This window comes from Ranitomeya imitator, chromosome 6 (genome assembly GCF_032444005.1).
Source record: "Ranitomeya imitator isolate aRanImi1 chromosome 6, aRanImi1.pri, whole genome shotgun sequence".
NCBI classification, from domain to species: Eukaryota; Metazoa; Chordata; class Amphibia; order Anura; family Dendrobatidae; genus Ranitomeya; species Ranitomeya imitator.
In genome coordinates, this window is record NC_091287.1 from 380,226,072 (window position 1) to 380,247,714 (window position 21,643).

General features: G+C 40.5%; 1 protein-coding gene across 1 annotated transcript in view; it reads left to right on the forward strand.

Annotated features, from left to right (window-relative positions):
- APCDD1 (APC down-regulated 1) overlaps positions 1-21,643 on the forward strand; it is a 115,116-nt gene that overhangs the window by 65,620 nt on the left and 27,853 nt on the right. The window contains exons 2-3 of the mRNA XM_069731042.1: positions 2,121-2,304; positions 11,688-12,219. Coding sequence (XP_069587143.1) covers positions 2,121-2,304; positions 11,688-12,219 — 716 coding nt within the window. The remainder of the gene's footprint in view (positions 1-2,120; positions 2,305-11,687; positions 12,220-21,643) is intronic.

Here is a 21,643-nt window from a genome sequence, read left to right on the forward strand (position 1 = left end):
ACCATACCTACTGTAAAGCATGGTGGTGGAAACATCATGCTTTGGGGCTGTTTCTCTGCAAAGGGGCCAGGACGACTGATCCGGGTACATGAAAGAATGAATGGGGCCATGTATCGTGAGATTTTGAGTGCAAACCTCCTTCCATCAGAAAGGGCATTGAAGATGAAACGTGGCTGGGTCTTTCAACATGACAATGATCCAAAGCACACCGCCAGGGCAACGAAGGAGTGGCTTTGTAAGAAGCATTTCAAGGTCCTGGAGTGGCCTAGCCAGTCTCCAGATCTCAACCCTATAGAAAACCTTTGGAGGGAGTTGAAAGTCCGTGTTGCCAAGCGAAAAGCCAAAAACATCACTGCTCTAGAGGAGATCTGCATGGAGGAATGGGCCAACATACCAACAACAGTGTGTGGCAACCTTGTGAAGACTTACAGAAAACGTTTGACCTCTGTCATTGCCAACAAAGGATATATTACAAAGTATTGAGATGAAATTTTGTTTCTGACCAAATACTTATTTTCCACCATAGTATGCAAATAAAATGTTAAAAAAACAGACAATGTGATTTTCTGGATTTTTTTTTCTCAGTTTGTCTCCCATAGTTGAGGTCTACCTATGATGTAAATTACAGACGCCTCTCATCTTTTTAAGTGGTGGAACTTGCACTATTGCTGACTGACTAAATACTTTTTTGCCCCACTGTAAGTAGTATATAGCACAGCCACATAATATATTGCAGAGCCATGTAGTATATAGCACAGACCACGAAGTATATAACACAGCCCGCACAGTCTATAACACAGCCCATGCAGTATATAACACAGCCCACGTAGTATGTAACACAGCCAACATAGTATATAACACAGCCCACATAGTATATAACACAGGCCATGTAGTATATAGCACAGCCCACGCAGTATATAGCACAGCCCACGCGGTATATAACAGCCCTTGTAGTATATAACACAGCCCATGCAGTATATAACACATTCCATGCAGTATATAACACAGCCCACATAGTATATAACATAGCCGATGCAGTATATAACACAGACCACACAGTATACAACACAGGCCACGTAGTATATAGCACAGCCCATGTAGTATATAACACAGCCACATAGTATATAGCACAGCCACGTAGTATATTGCACAGCCACGTAGTATATAGCACAGCCCATGCAGTATATAACACAGCCAAGCAATGTGGGCACCATATCCCTGCTAAAAAAAGAATTAAAATTAAAAATAGTTATATACTCACCTTCCTGCGGCTCCCGGATCCAGGTCAGGCCTTTAGCAATGCTCCTTGCGACGCTCCATTCCCAGTAATGCCTTGCGGCAGTAACCCGTGATCATGTAGCAGTCTCGCGAGACCGCTACATCATCTCCGGTCATTGCCGCAATGCATTCTTGGTACCCGAGCATCACGAGGAGCGAGAAAGGCTGGCACAGACGGCAGAAGGTGAGAATATAATTATTTTTTTATTTTATTATTATTTTTAGCATTATATGTTTTTACTATTGATGCTGCATAGCTAGCATCAATAGTAAAAAGTTGGTCACACTTATAGGGTTAATAGCAGTGTTAACGGACTGCGTTACACCACGTTATGCCGCGGTGTAATGCAGTCTGTTTAACGGACTGCTAAAATGCTATGTGGGACTGGAGCGGAGTATGGAGGGGACACTGACTGGAGGGGAGAAGGGGGGGGCCAATTCGCGGCCAGACTGTGCCTGTCGCTGATTGGTCACGCCCACCAGCCGCAACCAATCAGCGATGCAGGATTTTCGTTACAGACAGACAAACAGACGGAAGTACCCCTCAGACAATTATATATATAGATAATACGTAAATATTTGTTTTATAGTTGACTATGACATAGCCAAATTCCAATATTATTGAGACCTTATCATGCCTCCAGTCACCATCAAATTATAGCAGTTACCTCTGTAATATTCCATATTCCCATATCTCCTGACACAGATTTTACTAATTAATCATTTATTCATTCAGAAGTATTGATGTAGAAGAATGTAGAAATATAACTTTACAGATGCATGATTGAATTAATTCATTTACTTGTTTCATTTTGTTTCATACTTTTTCTTTTTGCACACAGGTGTAGGTGACGGATCCAACGTATTCTTAAGTGACAGTAGATCGCATCCCAGATCTCTGGAGAAAACAACATGGAGGACTTATAAAGAGTCGCAGTGTCACCATATGTTGAAACATTTGCACAATGGAGCCCGAGTCACAGTGCAGATGCCCCCAACAATTGAGGGACATTGGGTTTCTACAGGGTAAAGACATCTATCTATCTATCTATCTATCTATCTATCTATCTATCTATCTATCTATCTATCCATTATATATCACATATCTATCTATCTACAGTTGAAACTAGAAGTTTACATACACTATGTAAAAAGACACAAAAGACACATATGCATGTTTTACAGTAAGTAATAAAAATGCCTTAAAACATTCTCTCTCTCTCTCTCTCTCTCTCTCTCTCTCATTATTCTGGCATTTAGCAAATATTAATAATTATGGTAATCCTAATTGACCTAAAAAGGAAACGTTTATTCTTATTTCATGTCAGATATTGAGAAAAAACATGCTGATGTGTCTTTTTTATATAGTGTATGTAAACTTTTAGTTTCAACAGTATCTATTTACCTATCTATCCCATATCTATGACTCATCTATTTGGATCTATTTTTGATTTTTTTTTTAATTTATTTTTACTTGTGTTTTTTATTATGACGGGTTTTAAGTTCTTGAAGTAGTATATAGGAGTATATGGTTAAAACCCTAACAGAAACACCATACCTACAGCATGCAGCCATTTAAAAAGTACCTCTTTGCACCCTTTTGTATTAGGCTATGTGCCCACAGTGAGTATTTGATGTGGCAGATTTTGAGCAGCATTTCTGCACCTAAATCAGCGGTTTTTACCCATTACCATGAATGGGTGGTGAAAAAATGCTGAAAAAACACACCAAAAACGCAGGTATCATGTTTTGTTTTTTTTTTGTGCCAAAAGCCTGATTCTATGCAATATTGCAACACTAAACTTTATCAGCATGCACAAGAGACAAATCTAGCATGCTAAAACCGTCACAAAAAATGAATCAAAAACGCCGCTAGAAAAACCAAGGAAAACATACTTTTTTGCTGCAGAAAAAATTCTGAAAAAACACCTATTGTGAACTTACCATAAATGTTCACCTGACAGGTGTATATCATTACATTTATGAATGCAAGCTACGTTTATGTTTGGAATGTTGTCTTGAATTTAGAGTTGTAAGGAATTATTGTCCTCCTAGATTTATTATTTAATCAAAATTAAAGAGGCCCATACATCTATACTTTTTTATTAAATCTGTATATACAGTATGTACATTGTTGTGAATTCTGTTATCGAACTCCCTCCTGTGGTCATGAATGGTACTTCGGCGAGTTCTGTCCATGGACTCCCTCTGGTGGCTGTGAGTGGAGCTGCTGCTTCTGAGGTTCCTTCCACAGGTGACGTAGTTTATGCTTTGGCTGGCTGTTCTATTTAACTCCACCCAGATCGTTACTCCATGCCAGCTGTCAATGTTCTTGTACTGGTTCAGTTCGCTCTTGGATCTTTCTGGTGACCTGTCTACTCCAGCAGAAGCTAAGTCCCTGCTGGTAATTATTTGTTCATTGTTTCCTTGTCCAGCTGGCTATGATGATCTTGCCTTGCTAGCTGGAAGCTCTGGGATGCAGAGTGGCACCTCCGCACCGTGAGTCGGTGCGGAGGTCTTTTTGCACACTCTGCGTGGTCTTTTTGTAGAGTTTTGTGCTGACCGCAAAGATACCTTTCCTATCCTCAGTCTGTTTAGTAAGTCTGGCCTCCCTTTGCTGAAACCTGTTTCATTTCTGTGTTTGTGACTTTCATCTTAACTCACAGTCAATATATATGGGGGGCTGCCTTTTCCTTTGGGGAATTTCTCTGAGGCAAGGTAGGCTTTATTTTCTATCTTTAGGGCTACTTAGCTCTTAGGCTGTGAAGAGGCGTCTAGGTCATGTTAGGTACGCTCCACGGCTATTTCTAGTTGTGTGATAGGATTAGGGGTTGCGGTCAGCAGAGCTCCCACTTCCCAGAGCTTGTCCTGTGTGAGTTTAACCATCAGGTCGTTCCGGGTGCTCCTAACCACCAGGTCCATAACAGTACATGTAAAATAATGTGCAGGTTCCAGTGACGTCCTTCTCAGTGATGTCACTGCACTGCAGACTGTCCGGGTCATACTACTTGCTCTCTGTGTGATTCGGAAGTGACTTTTACAATGTAAGTCTATAGAGCGTCAGAACGAGGCCACATAGACTTTTAATGTAAGGCCGGGGTCACACTTAACGTACGAAAAATCGGTCCGAATCTCCCTGCCAAGAGTCGTGTGCATATTTGTCACAAGCTAGACGGATGGTCCGTGTGGTTTCCGATTTTTTCTCGCACCCATAGGCTTGCATTGGCGAGTCCCGGATGATATACGTATACAATCGCAGCATGCTGCGATTTTACACGCACGCTGAATATGCCCGAGAAAATAAACGCTGATGTGAGCTGCCCCATAGATTAACAATGGTCCGAGTGCTATTTTCTCGCATAGCACTCGTCCATATTCTACGGTAGTGTGACGCCGGGCTAAGAGAGACTTGCAGATCACGCATAGAGCAAAGAGAGAGCTGGCTCAATGAAATTGCAATGATGTCACTGAGAAGCGAAGGAGAATGGCGTTGGACACCGGAGAGCAGTGGTAGGTTTATATATTCACCCCTTAATGACCAGAGGTATTTTTGGTTTTGCATTTTCATTTTTTTGCTCCTCTTCTTCCCAGGGCCACAACTTTTTTATTTTTTGATCAAAATGCCCATGTGAGGACCTGTTTTTTTGAATCGGGCAGCACTAATAGCAATCTGGCAGTGACAACAATAGAGGTCTGCTGGAGACTTCTGGTTGTCATGCCAACCTATTGGTGACCCATGATCACATGATGGGGTCACCGTTGGGCGGGATTTCCGGCTCGATGGTCAGAAGCGCGAGTTAAATGCACTTAACTAGTTAACAGCCACGGGTGGATCGTGATTCCACCCGCGGCTGTTGTGGGCACATTTCAGCTGTATATATATATCAGCTGACACGTACCCAGAAAGGTTCGGGCTCAGCACTGGAGCCCGCACCAAACAGGGGGAGTCCGACATCGGCGTACTATTACGCCTGATGTCGGAAATGGGTTAATACACTCAGACTATATTACATACATATATACGCACATTTATTAGAAAAAAAATTAGGTGGGAGTGCTTCTTTAAGCCTGATGAATATTAGGAACTTTACCCCTGACCTCTAAAAATTCACAAGTCTGCAGTCTCTGCTGATACCTGACTGGCCTGTCATACATTGCTTACCAACAGCTATCGGTCAAGGATCTCTCTTCACCGTTCTACTATTTCACCCCCAAAATGCAAAGAACTTAAATACATCAACCAGGACTTTTATGTGACAACAGAATAAAGTTTCATGAACACGTTTCTGCCATACGCTACATGTCTGCTCACGTATTTCTTCTCTACTAAAAATGTTCCAATAATTTCTCTACAGCTTTTAACATGTCTGTTCAGACATATGACATCACTAGCCAAAAATAGTGATCCCTGCTGCCCGTCACTGTCAGAATGTTTACCTGCGTCATCTGCAGTTCAACTACCAAAATAACCCCATGACACTGTCTTAGCACTTGTGCTAGTTTGAAGATTCCTTCAACGTGTGAAGTGGTGGAGGCTTCAGCCACAACAAGCTGTCTCCAGTTTCCTTGTGGTCTGGCATTGGGCACACTAGGGGAAACCTGTCTATAGAGAGTTTCCTTGCTGTCTGGCCCTAAAAGAACTTGGCAAACCATTTCTGTTTCTTCTATATTTATATTTAGAATCAAGTACATTCATTCCTTATGAGGCTGTAACTCACATGTTTCAATTTTGTTGTTGGAGAGGGGGCTCTTTGTGGAATGTACAACCCGTCCTATTATGCTTTGTGGCTCTTAATGTATCTGCGCTTTCATTAAAAACTGCATTCCCCACAATTGACATACCGCTCAGATTGGATTATATAAACACTTCGATGTTGTGGTTCCATAGAAGAATATGAGATTGTGTTCATGTTTCAGAGAAAAAATAATCTATGGGTTCAGTGAAACAAGACAAAACAATAATGATAAAACTTCAAAGCCCAGACAAAGACTATCAGCAATGGTTGTCATGATCAGTAATGATTTACAAAGATTACCTGTTATTACACGGATTTATTTTATTTTTTTATTTTTCATTATTTTATATTTAATTTCTTATATATACCTACCAAGGAATTCCTCTCTACTTAATTACAAATTCTTAATTATTTGTTATGGGTGAACAATATATACATTGATACATTGTTAATGTCACATCTGGTATTTACTTGCATAGTTTACACTCAGTTAATTATTTCCATTTGTTGGAAAAATCCATTAAAAAAATAGCTGATCCCATAGTTTATCTCGTTGCCAAAATTGCGGCAATCAGCTGTAATTTCCGGGTGAACCAGACAGCAAGAATTTAATTCTTTACAGCGTCACCACAGAAGAAATGAAGCACTACAATTTAGCCATTTACATAAATAAGTAAATAGCAAACCTGCTGTGTCTTCCAGAGCGGGAGATTCTTTTTGTAGCCACTATTTGTAGCCAACTAATTTATAAAGGGTCTGAGAGAGGGATTACCCTCCATTGATTTCCAATTTCCTAAAAAGGTTTTTGGAAATCTGTTTTCTAAACCAGACAGACTTTCCTGACATTGCCTATGGAAACCAAACAGCACTAAAAGAATGATAATCAGAGGCGGGCGGACATACCATTGGTGCAACCTATGCAGCCGCATTGGAGGCTCAAGAGGTAAGATGGACCACCCATAATGTGGTGGTGCACCATCTTGGGTGTCAGGTCCGATTATTCCTACATCATCAGTTTCCTGGAAAGTTGATTGGTCGTCGTTGGCCAGTTGAATGGCCACCAAGGTCTCCTGATCTGACCCCCTTTTATCTTTGGGTTGCTATCTGGCATGGACGGCTGCGAGGCGCTTGAGTCAGGGAGAAATCATACCTCCCTGAATCAATAGATGTATGGCGCCAAATTTATAAACGTGATTATGGCATTTCAGCATTCCAGGGATGCTAAACATAAGAGCCACCTTCACAAACCTGGTGTCTGTCCTGATGAATGCCACCTTCACAGAATGCAGCCTTAGTGCTGCTGAAGGTGGCTCTTTTACTTAAAAACGCCCAGGGGGAGTGACAGGTTCCTTTTAAGTTCCATTATCTCCAGGCAAAATTGTTGGCATTCTCCCAAATTTGTTATATACTTCAGTGAGATATATTTCATGTTTCTCTGGAACTTCATCTTTGGTGTGAAGCAGATAGACAACTGTATAACTTGAATAATCATAAATATGAGAAAATATTTCTTCTTTCCAGGAGTTTGAGTCCTTATTGGACCACAAACACATGTGTGTGCCAAGTCCAGAAGTTGTTCTGATTTTGTAGTACTATTCTTAGGACAGGATTTTCTTGACATTTCCCTTTAAAACAGCTAGTACATTTCATTGTCTGATTACACAGATTGGCTGTAACACCATCAGCAAGTAGTTTTTTAACTAACTTTCTTATTGCTTCTGGGCCTCTATGTGCAAGATGCCTGTGCCATACATACAGTAGATACCTTTCTTGTGCTGTTTATGTTTAGCAGTGTAAACACTTTCCTTGTATTTTTGATGGTACAACTCATTTTTTTATTTTTCCTTCAGCTAGTGCATGACCTTCTTTCGAGACGATACAGCTGTCATCTTTAAATGTAACTTCATTTCTTTGACTTGTGAGTTTCTTCACAGATAATAGATTGCTTTGAAGACTAGGGACATAGATCACATCCTTTACTGGGATTTTTTTGCTTTGTGTTGGGGAGACTTGACAATTAATGTAACCATCTCATATGCCACTGAATTCATATACTGACCATTAGCCTAGATCAATTGCTCAAACTTACTTTGGTCAAGGTTAGAGAAGAAGCTTCTGTCATTAATCATATGACTAGTTGTCTCAGAGTTTATAGACCATGCATGCTTTGATGTACTTGCATTAACAGTAAATACAGCTTCAGTACATGAAGTGTCGTATTCTTCAGTAAAGGCACTTTTTACCCTTTGATTATTTTTTGGCTTTTCAGCTGATTCATTCTAGCTTTCCAGACTTTACAGTTAGCCTTTAGGTGCCCTTATTTCTTGCAGACAAAACACTCACGTGTTTCCTTCAAATTCCTTTTATTTTTGGCTATATATTGGGTTTTTAAAGCGGATTCTGCTTTGGACTACTACTTACCCTTTCTGTCTTTCGCTTATACTCATCTACAAGCTTTCCCCTGATATACTCCAATGTAAGCTCATAATCTGATTGTGAATCTAGTGTAGTTAGAAGTGTGTCATAGCTTTCTGGAAGACCACTTAATAGTGCAGCAACATGGAAATCCTTTAGATCTTCATCAATGCCCAGCAGACACTCCACAATTTCTAGAGTGTTTACTATGTAATCTTACGAAACGAACGAGAGGGAGATGTCACTCCTACGCTGCTGCAGATGAATCCACAATGGTTTCCAATAGATAAAAATTATTCATAAAAATAGGTTTTCAGGGTCAATGCGTTTCGAGGCCACTCAGGACCTCTTCATCAGGACAGACACCAGGTTTGTGTCCTGGTGAAGAGGTCCTGTGCGGCCTCAAAACACATTGACCCTGTAAACTTGTTTTTATGAATACATTTTATCCGTTGGAAACCATTGTGGATTCATCAGCGACAGTGCAGGAGTGACATCTCCCTCTCGATCATTTCGTATTGTTTGGTCCTTCTAGAGACTGATGTTCTTGTAGCAGCTGATATCTATGTCTTGCCAGTTACATGTTGCTTTGTAGCAACTGTCATAAGGTGAGTGTACCCCTTTCCTGCCACATTTTTGCTACCAGTTAAGACCCTATTGCGCTTTCTTTCTTTCCCAGTTTCGTTGTTTGCATCGTATGTAATCTTGACACTTATTGCATATCTTGGCCCTTATTTATCTTAAACTGATACAGCTTTCTCATTAAATAGAGCTTATTTCTGAGATGTATACTTTCATGCACTTTCTGCAGCTGTTCCCACATGTCTTTTGCAGTTTCACATTTACACACATGCTCAATCTGATCATCATCCATACTGAGTGAGATGGTGTTTTGTGCTTTTGGATCATCCTCTACCCAGTTTTCTGGTAGAGGGTCACGTCTAGACTTCTGTGTGCATTTCCACGTGCCTTATTTTATCAGCAGCATCTTTACCTTGAATTTTCAGGATTGGTAGTTCTAGTTAGTCAGATTTGGCACTGTGAACTTCACAGAGTTGCTGCTGGTGGCCATCTTTGCATCTTATTCTTAGTGCACTGCTATTCTCTGGGTCTTTGGGTTTTTGGGCCCATAACCAGTTGGCAGCAGCTTAATCTCTGTACTGTCCTGCCATTCAAAAGTGAATATATATTTATTCAGGAACAAAGATAACAAAGCTTACAACTGGTATTCATTATAGCTTAGGATCCTAGCATCTTTTCTGTCACCTTGCAGCGTGGAAGTAAAACTGTTCTCCAGCTACACACACTGTGAACAGAAACCCCCTGTTTTTTAACAGTGGTTTAGTGACAAGAATGCTAATGCTGAAGACAGAAACCCATCCACTATTAAACAGAAGTAAATAGTATATAAAAGTAATGTACACTGGCGCTGCACTGACAGAACAAGAGGGAAAGGGGGGGACTAGTCCGGGGGGGGGGGGCTGAGCTGCTGGTTAGATGACAGGGTCCGTGCTAAACCTTGTCTAAAATAAAACAATAAAAAGTTTATGGGTATATCACCTGCGCTATAAAGTGGTACTGCTGGTACGTGCACTGCGTCGACGCTTCCACCAAAGAAAAAGTCATGGAGTGCTTTGCTTGGAGTATCAAACTCAATAAATTGGCTATTCCTCAGAACTGTATTTACACAAAAACATTGGTGATTCTAGCGGGGTAATCATTCGCCCGATAATAACTGACAGTGCAGGAGTGCTAATTATCATAAAGAAATGCACTTACTGGTTGTAGAGGCGAGGGTAGTTGCGAGGATCAGGGAATGTCGGTCCTCCTTGTAGGTTAATGTGTCGGTCTGCACCGTAGGGCTGCGGGGTGGTGCCCAGACTGGCTTACCCCAGAAGGTCTCTGCTCACTAGGCGGCAAGAGTTGGCGGTTCCTGCCCATTCTTGCTGCCTAGTAAGCAGAGACCTTCTGGGGTAAGCCAGTCTGGGCACCACCCCGCAGCCCTACGGTGCAGCCCGACACGTTAACCTACAAGGAGGACCGACATCCCCTGATCCTCACAACTACCCTCGCCTCTACAACCAGTAAGTGCATTTCTTTATGATAATTAGCACTCCTGCACTGTCAGTTATTATCGAGCGAATGATTACCCCGCTAGAATCACCAATGTTTTTGTGTACATACAGTTCTGAGGAATAGCCAATTTATTGAGTTTGATACTCCAAGCAGAGCACTCCTTGAATTTTTCTTTGGCGGAAGCGTCGACGCAGTGCACGTACCAGCAGTACCACTTTATAGCGCAGGTGATAAACCCATACAGAAGTAAATGATAGCTGATGCAATATATACAGTAATATGTATTATTCTAACAAATGTGTACAGCAGACTTTACTGTAAAGAACCCTATTCTATTTAGCTGCCAGAATCACCTTTCCTCCTCACGTAATTAATTTTCCCTAATTCTTTGTAAGTCAGTAGAAGGAATAAATCATGTGCCAGTCCTTTGTAGTCACCACCATACATATAAATGTGATCACCTCTGAGGCATCTTTTTCCTATGCTGTTCATGCCCAACTTTCCCATTCTCTACCTATAAGATAGACCTTCCATTATACATAATAACCTAGTTGCCCACCTTTGCACCGACTATAGCTTTCCAGTATCATTTTTAGAATGTGCAGCCCAAAACTGGTCCCATATTCAAGATTTAGCCTTACGAGGGATTTATAAAGGAGTAACATTACATTGGGGTCATGGGTTATTATCTCTACTTATGTAATAATTTGCGGGTATTATATGTGGTGATGTAGTTAATTCACACTAATCCACATAACTCCCACAAAGTTTTATTCAGCAGAATACTGTAAGGCCATTTGTAATCAGGAGACGATCAGCCATGTTGGAAACCAGTCACCAATCTATTGTTGCCCATCCTGTTGATGAAGAGACCTGAAGATGTTGTGCTGTTTGCCCCTCTTTCATAGAAACATGTAGTATGAGCAGCCATGCAAGTCTTTATGCTAATTAATGCCTTTGGAGTATTAAGTGATGGAAAATTTACCTTTTTTTTTAGCTGTAATTGCTTTTCTGTAGCTTGCACAAGTTTCTTTGATATAGCCTACAAAGCTGGCTATGTAATGGCTTTTTGTTTTAAATTAAATTTAAACTAAATTAATTTGGTGGAATTTGTATTAACAACCTAACAGCAAGTTTTTGTTATTTAATATATATTAATTCTAAATTATTTTAACAATTCAGATGTGAAGTTCGGTCGGGACCTGAATTTGTCACAAGATCCTACAATTTTTATACCAATAATACCTTCAAAGCATATCAGTTCTACTATGGAGGAAACCACTGTACGAATCCCACCTACACTCTTGTTATTCGGGGAAAGATACGTCTTCGCCAAGCATCATGGATTGTTCGTGGTGGGACTGAGGCTGATTACCAACTTCATCATGTGCAACTAGTACCTCACAGTGAAACCGTAGCTGAGAACCTAACATGGTTGGTGAATCAGACATGTCCTGGAATCATACTTGCAGATAAGCCGTGGAAAACTGATGTCAGCTATGACTTGTGGAGAGAAGACAACAGTATTAAATGTTTGGAAGCTCTCAATTTTGCAATGCATGAACTTCAGCTTATCCGTGTGGAAAAGCAGTACCTACATCATAACCTGGACCATCTGGTGGAGGAACTGTTCCTTGGAGATATTCACACGGACATCACTCATAGAATGTATTACAGACCATCCAGCTATCAACCAGCTCTGCAGAATGCCAAGGTAGATCTCATGTCTCCTTATTTCAAATATTAATACTAGACTATTGTAAATGTAACACTTGTTGCACTCATTTTCTTCACTAACCTAAAGCAGCAAAAGCTCCATGTATAGATACAGCCAACATTTTTTTGATCATTCAGATCAGATTATTCTGTGTTTTTAGGAGACTTTGTGATGAAGACAGACATAATTAAAATAAAAGGTAAAATAGAAAGTGTCAGGTGCCTTAGCCAACGTTTAAGAATAAACCTCCAATTTGGATGCCATAGAGTTGACCATGTTTTCCCCAGCTGACTAATTGAAAAAGAGCCATTAAGTAGTCAGGGATGCACCCTAGATAATTAGCCAAAAGAAACACTCTGTTAAAGGCTTAGTCCCAAAATATCAAGTTATCTCTTATCAATATGATTGGCAATAACTTGCAATCACCAGGGCGTCCGACTGCTGTGTATGTGACTGCTGGAAAGAAAGTTTTGAACCTGTCATTCTCCAGCAGACCCAGGGACAATGAATAGAGCTGAGGTTGAGCATGTGCACCTCTGATCCATTCAAGACGAGCACGTATAGAGGCCCGTTCTCTGGGTTCCAGTAGCTTCTTCTTGAGATCATTGGTAGTCTTAGGGTATGTTCACGCGTTGCGGATTTGCCTGCGGATCTGCAGCGGATTGGACGCTGCGGATTCGTAGCAATTTTCCATCCGGTTTACAGTACCATGTAAACCTATGGAAAACAAAATCCGCAGTGCACATGTTGCGGAAAATACCGCGTGGAAACGCTGCGGTTTATTTTCCGCAGCATGTCAATTCTTTGTGCGGATTAAGCAGCGTTTTACACCTACTCCTCAATAGGAATATGCAGGTGTTAAAACGCAGATGAAATCCGTACAAAAAACGCCATGCTGTTTAAAGAGTACGGACATGGACACCTTAATCAAAAGAAGCCAGTCTGACCATAGATGTCGACAAGAGGGTGCCGAGATAACAGCTGCACCTAGGTTCCAATGTTTGGCAGTCCACATGGTAGGTTGATGTGCCTTGTTACTAATTTTGCATTAAGATTCACATACAGAAAATTATTTTTATGTCTTGCAATCAGCTAAAGGCAAGAGGTCTGACTTCTTAAGCCCCCAACAACTGAAAGGCCCAGGTCCACCACAGTGAGTGATGCTTATAGAAGAGAACTTCTGAATAAATGATCTACCCTTCAGGGCAGCCATATTTCATAATAGTCCATATAGAGAGGGTTTGACACGCCACATTACATTTTGTCTCCTAATCTCAGAGCAGCTTACTGTGAAAACAGAGACCCTGCTACGCATTGAGGACTAGTAAACTTGTTCCATATTTATGAGCTCTGTCCCCACCACAGATTCTGGCAGCTTTATGCCTATGCACAGGGTACCCAGAAAGTTGGAATAAGTGGTGGTTAGCACTGCAGCCTTGCAGCGCTAGGATCCTGGGTTCAAATCTCGCCAAGGACAACATCCAACATCTGCAACGAGTTTATATGCTGTCCCCGAGTTTGCATGTGTTTCCTTCGGTCTCTTCTCACAATCCAAAAACATACTGATAGGGAATTTAGATTGTGAGCCCCAATGGGGACAGTGATGATAATATTTGTAAAGTGCAGCGGAATAAGATCTTGCTATATAAGCAAAGCATGGTAATAAGAACTGGTAGATCTGCAGCAGATAAAACAGTGATGTTATCAAAACTGCAGAGAGCCCAATAAGTGATATGTCATTGAAATCAGGTTTTCTGTCCCTACCTCATGCTGCTCTCAGATGGGGTAGCAAAAACCTGGTGACAGAATCCCTTTAAGACATCACCAGCAGACAGTTACAAAGTAGCCTTCACTACCACTAGTCTCCATGTACTGAGTCTAATTGCTGCTCCCCAGAGACAACATTTAGTAACTGGACACTAATCTTAGTGAGAATATTCAGACACATACATGCTTCCTTAAGCTTTTAACTTCCCCCTCAGGTATTGTGAACATGATGAGACATAGCATGAAGTGAGGTGCACTGTTTGCCTTTGTGCTGTTCTCATTTCATTAACTTTGCTAAAATAATTATATTCATATCATTCAGGCAAAAATAATCATTGGAAGGAATTAAAACAACAAGCACTCATAGAGACTAAATATTTAGATTGCTGGGCTGGGGAATGATCAGCGGTGTCTAATTCTCCACTTGCTTGTGGCTTCACTTTGGCTTCAAATGAGTGATAATGAAAGGCCCAGGCTTGCCATGATGTGGAAGGCTGCCATAACCACAAAATCAGCCTTCAGGAAAACTGGCCACGCTCCAGACTCTCGCAGACCTGATCTGACTTCAAGGTGATAAATTCACCTCTCATGCTAAACATAAAGTAGTAGCACAGCAGGTTGTGCGCCCTTCCAAGATTCCAAATTAGTAGATTTCTTGGTTTTCTAATTAGTACATATAAATTAAATTCAACACTGTCCGTTGAGGATGTTTCAACTCTTTCACTATCTTGAGTGCTTGTTAATTGTATACCTCTGGTGGGAAGACATTATGGAGACTTCTGTCTAGCCTAAGGGTCCATGGGTTTGGCTAGTCTGTCTACATTGTCTTATACCGGGTGTCATCATGTGGGTCTTTACAGGGCACCAAATTCTCATCCAGAAGCTTTGCGTCCAGGAAAAAATTGATCTGTAATAAGGTATACATTGCAGCAGGCCATATTTTTCCCTCAAAGATACCTACAAAGCCTGGAGGCACTTCAAAATACAGTTTGTAGATGGAGGCACTACAAAAGACAATATGGGCTGATATAGATAAACATATTCAAGATGTTATTATTACACATCTGTAATTTTGGTAGAAGGTGAGATTATTATCAGGGCTTGTGTGCCATGACATGACTGCATAATTTCAGTGCTAAGACCTCACTGCTTGTCTGTCTGCTCATGTGGTGAGCTTTTACCAAAAGGGAGAAATGCGGATGTGCTGTCCTGCTGGTGAAGAATTCACAGGATTCAGATGAATTGAAATAGATTGTAGCTTATTCCCAACGTGTTTCTAGGTCAAACAGACCTCTTCCTCTGGGGAATCACAATCATATCTGCATTTTTCCCTTTTCTTAAATAAGGAGAAACAACCGAACGACAAGGTCAAAAGAGATGAAAAGACTGTAATTATGATGGTTAAAACATTATGTTTATTGAGACAAAAAAGAAGGGATATAAGGCAAGAAATCCCACTTATTAAACCTGACAGGGCACACCTGTGAAGTGAAAACAATTCCCGGTGACTACCTCTTAAAGCTCATCAAGAGAATGCCAAGAGTGTGCAAAGCAGTCATCAAAGCAAAAGGTGGCTACTTTGAAGAACCTAGAATAGAAGACATAATTTCAGTTGCTAAAAGCATTGTTCTTGCACTCTACTATCACTCATACTACGATGACACTGTGCACTCTATCCCTGTAACGTTACTTCACTGTGTGCATTATGGGGCAATTTCAGGCACAGCAATCCTAACCTTTTCATTTGCAGACCTCTTTTGCTTCTGAAATGGTCTTGAATTCACTTTCTTCAATACATCTTGTTGGTTTTCTGAAGACAATCGCGTGATTTTTTCCTAATTGTTTGTAATGAAGTTTTTCCTCTGTACAGCACATTACTAACCATATTTAGGTCAAATGTTTCTTTAGAAACAGATTGAGATCCCCATCATAGTAGAGGTTTTCTTTTATGTTCTGGATATAAATGATTTTGTTTGATCTCTGTGCTCTTAGCAATGTAGAAGTCAGCCGGGTTCACAGCTCTACACATTTTAATCATTCGATAGTCCTTGCTAGTTGCAACGGGAATCTTTCAGATCAAGATAACCCTGTATGCTGCATTAAAGTTCCCCTTTCAAAGCCAAATTTATTTTTTTTTTAATACACGGATATCAGAAGTACATTTATGCTATCGGACTCTGTCATAAATGAAAGCTGAAATCAAAAGAGAAACCCTATAGTCCTGAAATAGTCCTGTATAAATAGAAATGTATTTCTATGAACTTTATAAACAAATTATCATGTTATAGTGTTGCAGCGGATCAAAATGTTACAGGAGAGAAGGTTCATAATGCAATAAGCTAAAGGAGCACATTGATGTTACACCTAGGGTAGAGGCGTGGCATGTGCATTTGAAGTGTGTCCCTTACATTTGCCCTATTTCTATAGACTCGCATGTCTGTTGTGAGCTACCGTTATAAATGAAAAATAAGTCTTATATTTAAAAGTGTAGTATCAAATAAAGATAAAGGCATTATAGAAACAATAAGAATGCATGACAAAATTTATATAAAGAGGAAAAGGGTCACTAATCGGGTATAAGGTTGGCTATGAGGTCTAGTTTTATAGCAGTGTTGATGAACAGTGCGGTGGAGTAAGATAATAATAAGAGACGTGTGCCTGTTAATGACTTTGTGAATCTTTCAGCTGCCATGCACCAGGGATGGAATAGCATGACAGTTCAATTTCTGTAATACTTTACACCATTTTTGTGACATTAATTATGATGAAAGTGCCTGCTCCACTTGAACTCTGTCCCAACTGAGCTCCGTCCACTTTTTGAAAACTTTGCCCAGCTTGCCTGAACTTATGTGAAAATGCCAAAAGTCACAAAATTTGACACCAGGAAATTGGCAAAAACATGATGAATCTGGGCCTTTCCATGGTTTCAGCAGGACCAGCGTCAAAAGCACATCACTTGGGATTGACATTTGCATTCAGCAAATAGCATGTGGTTTTATTGCATTTTTTATCACATTGTGAACCTGTGAAACCTCAGCACTTTGATAGCTGAGTTGGATAAAACCAATGTCAATATGTGCCAGAACGGAGAAATTAAGAAAAATTACACACTGAGTGAAGCAATAGTATATGCTGAAAAATTACTGTATGGAGAGTACCAAGGAATAGGGTTAGTAATAGGTACATTTATATACTTGCTTATGGAAATAAATGGCAGACCATTCGGAAACAAGATCATTAAGTAAAGAGGAACAACAAGGTCAAAAGAGATGAAAAAACTATAATTATGAAGGGTAAAACATTCCGTTTAGTGAGACAAAAAAGAAGTGGTAAAAGGGTGGCACTGGCAACATACAGTGAGTGCCTGCACACCAAAAGTGACCAGGTATTACTAACAAGAATCAAGAATAATGGATCAAATATATATAGTACAAAATGGTAGTAATATAGTATAAATACAAAGTATAAGCTGTGCATATAAAAGGTAAAAAACCTATAAGTGATGTATCAACTATTGTAGAGAGTGTGTATATATAATATATATATATATATTAGTCAAACATATATAAGTGATATTGTCTCCAACATGAAAGGCGTGTATGTCACTATAAAAGTGGAGTAGATAGTCCATGAATGGTAACTGACTGTATATGCTGTGCCCGTATACAGACAATGGTAAGGAAATAAAAGGATATCCAAGATGCTACATAGGAAATCAAAGTGTTGTATGGTTAGTGTGTAAATAGCACTTGGGAAAATAGTTGTCAGGAACAGGGATAATGAGTATATACAGTTATAGGACCACAATGGGTAATCACAAGAGAATATACATACAGTACAGACCAAAAGTTTGGACACACCTTCTCATAGATTTCTCTGTATTTTCATGACTACGAAAATTGTAAATTCACACTGAAGGCATCAAAACTATGAATTAACACATGTGGAATTATATACTTAACAAAAAAGTGTGAAACAACTGAAATTATGTCTTATATTCTAGGTTCTTCAAAGTAGCCACCTTTTGCTTTGATGACTGCTTTGCACACTCTTGGCATTCTCTTGATGAGCTTTAAGAGGTAGTCACCGGGAATTGTTTTCACTTCACAGGTGTGCCCTGTCAGGTTTAATAAGTGGGATTTCTTGCCTTATATCCCTTCTTTTTTGTCTCAATAAACATAATGTTTTAACCATCATAATTACAGAATTTTCATCTCTTTTGACCTTGTCGTTCGGTTGTTTCTCCTTATTTAAGAAAAGGGAAAAATGCAGATATGATTGTGATTCCCCAGAGGAAGAGGTCTGTTTGACCTAGAAACACGTTGGGAATAAGCTACAATCTATTTCAATTCATCTGAATCCTGTGAATTCTTCACCAGCAGGACAGCACATCCGCATTTCTCCCTTTTGGTAAAAGCTCACCACATGAGCAGAGTATATTAATATAAGCCACTGATCTTAGGATACAAAGAAAAATATTTCCATTTAATTAACCTAAGCAAGACAAGCTTTCAACTGCCTAAAATGAAGGCTGTGCTATCTTTGGCAAACTTGTTTTTTTGCATCCACATGCAGGAGGAGAAAAAAATTATAGATATCTTTTGAAAATGTCCCGTTTTAAACTTTTCATGTTTATAGATAACGTCATTTGTGGCTAAGCATAAGTGTTTATATATCGAATCAAAAAAATTAATGCAGATTTCAAAGCAAAAACACAATTCAACTATCTGCAATACAACAAAAAAAGTTATACTTACGAAAAAGCAAGAATGCTGTGTTATGTGAATTTGGTTCTTCCAATGCTAAAACTGCAAAACAAGTTAGCAGCACAAAAACTAAATCTGAATCATGAAAAGTGCGGTTTATGTTGTCAGAAAATAAAGTCACTAATGACAACGCAGGAAGAAGAATAAAAAGAATGCGACTAGAAGACAGAAGAATGTCATCTTTGGTCATCAGAGGTGTTCATGTCAATTAAGGAACAATAATAAATTGTCCACTATATCGATCATAGACATGATTGTTTGTTAACCTACATTGGTATATGAACATATTCAACCCCTTGGCTTTTTAATTATTTTGTTACATTACAACTTGTGTTTAAATATTTTTATAATCCGTATTGTGTGTGATGCATCAGCAGTAAATCGTCCAAGTCGCTGAAGTGAGAAAAATATAGGCATAAATTAAATTTATGGGATCAAATAACTAAAAATTGGAATGTGCATATGTATTCACCCCTTTTGCTTTGAAACGCTTAAAAAAATTTCTGGTGCAAGCAATTACCTTCATAAGCCACATGCTTGGTGAAAGGAAGTCCACCTGTGTGCAATGTTAGTGTCACATGGTCTGTCAGTATATACACACCTTTTCTGAAAGGCCACAGAGGCTGCAACACCATTAAAGCAAGAAGCATCACTAACAAAACAACATCATTTAGACCAAGGAGATTTCCAAACAAGTCAGGAACAAAGTTGTTGAGAAGTGCAATTCAGGCTGGGTTATAAAAAAATATCCCAGTCTCTGATGATTCCCCCAGAGCACCATCAAATCCATTATCATAAAAAAGGAAAGAACATGGTCCATAACACAGCTCATCACCCCAAGGACACCATCCACACAGTGAAACGTGGTGGCAGCATCATGCTGTGAGGATGTTTTTCAGCAGCAGGCACAGGGAAAATGGCCATAGTCAATGAAAAGATTGATGGTGCGAAATACATGGCTATTCTTGAGCAAAACCTGTCCTATTTGTTGTTTGTTTCACAATAAATAAAAACAAATGTTCTTTACATAAGCTGATGCAAACCCTAAAAAAAAAGAGTGAGATTCCAGGTTGTGAAGTAGCTAAACACTAAAAATGCCACGGTGGGTGAATACTTTCGCAAGCCACTGTACATCAGTGCCATAAATTACTACAGTGGGCAAAAGAAAATATGTGATGAAAGTTTGATTTTGTAGTAATGGATGAATATATAAGATATCAACTAGCCAAACAACAAATAACCTTAGGGGAGAAATTATTTAAAAAACTCAAAGAAACAAAACCCCACTAAAAACAATACCTGTAATTCATCACTATTAAAACTATTTTTATTGTATAAAAGACACAATAAAACTTGGCAGGGAAATGGTATAATCAATAGCACCAGTGACAATTAACCAACATGAGCATATTAATTAACCCCTTCCCGACCCATGACGCCACGTAGGCGTCATGAAAGTCGTTGCCAATCCGACCCATGATGCCTATGTGGCGTCAAGGAAAGATCGCGTCCCTGCAGATCGGGTGAAAGGGTTCACTCCAATTTCACCCAATCTGCAGGGACAGGGGGAGTGGTACTACCACCCAGGGGGGGTGGCTTCACCCCCCTGTGGCTATGATCGCTCTGTTTGGCTGTTGAAAGTGAAACTGCCAATCAGTGATTTGTAATATTTCACCTAAAAAACTGGTGAAATATTACAATCCAGCCATGGCCGATGCTGCAATATCATCGGCCATGACTGGAAACACTGATGTGCCCCCCCCACCCCACCGATCACCCCCCCAAGCCACCGATCTGTGGTCCGCTCCCCTCCGTCCTGTGCTCCGCACCCGCGTCCTCCTGTCCGCTCCCCCCGTGCTCCTATGCCACCCCCCCGTGCTCCGACCCCCCCCCCCCCGTGCCCCGATCTCCCCCCCCTTATACTTACCGAGGCTCCCGGTGTCCGTCCGTCTTCTCCATGGGCACCGCCATCTTCCAAAATGGCGGGCGCATGCACAGTGCGCCCGCCGAATTTGCCGGCCGGCAGATTCGTTCCATGTACACTTTGATCACTGTGATAAAACCTATCACAGTGATCAAAATAAAAAAAAGTAAATGAACCCCCCCCCCCTGTATCAGGTAGGAACAATAATAAAATAAAGAAAAAAAAAAATTTTTTCCACTAGTTAGGGTTAGGGAATGTGCACACGTATTATGGTCCTCAGCGGATTTATCCGCAGCGGTTTTTATAAATCCGCAGTGCAAAACCGCTGCGGATTTATCGCGGTTTTTCTGCGGATTTCACTGCAGTTTTCTATTGGAGCAGTTGTAAAACCGCTGCGGAATCCGCAGAAAGAAGTGAAATGTGCGGTATGTAAACCGCTGCGTTTCCGCGCAGTTTTTTCCGCAGCATGTGCGCAGCGTCTTTTGTAAACTCATGGGAAACTGCTGCGGACCCGCAGCGGCGGAAACGCTGTGGATCCACAGCGTTTTCCGCATCGTGTGCACATACTCTTAGAATTAGGCTATGTGCACACGGTGCGGATTTGGCTGCGGATCCGCAGTGGATTTGCCTGCGGATCCGCAGCGGATTGGCCGCTGCGGATTCGTAGCAGTTTTCCATCAGCTTTACAGTTCCATGTAAACCTATGGAAAACCAAATCCGCTGTGCCCATGGTGCGGAAAATCCCGCGCGGGAACGCTGTGTTGTATTTTCCGCAGCATGTCAATTCTTTGTGCGGATTCCGCAGCGTTTTACACCTGTTCCTCACTAGGAATAGGTGAAATCTGCACAAAAAACACTGGAAATCCACGGTAAATCCGCAGGTAAAATGCAGTGCCTTTTACCCGCGGATTTTTCAAAAATGGTGCGGAAAAATCTCACACGAATCCGCAACGTGGGCACATAG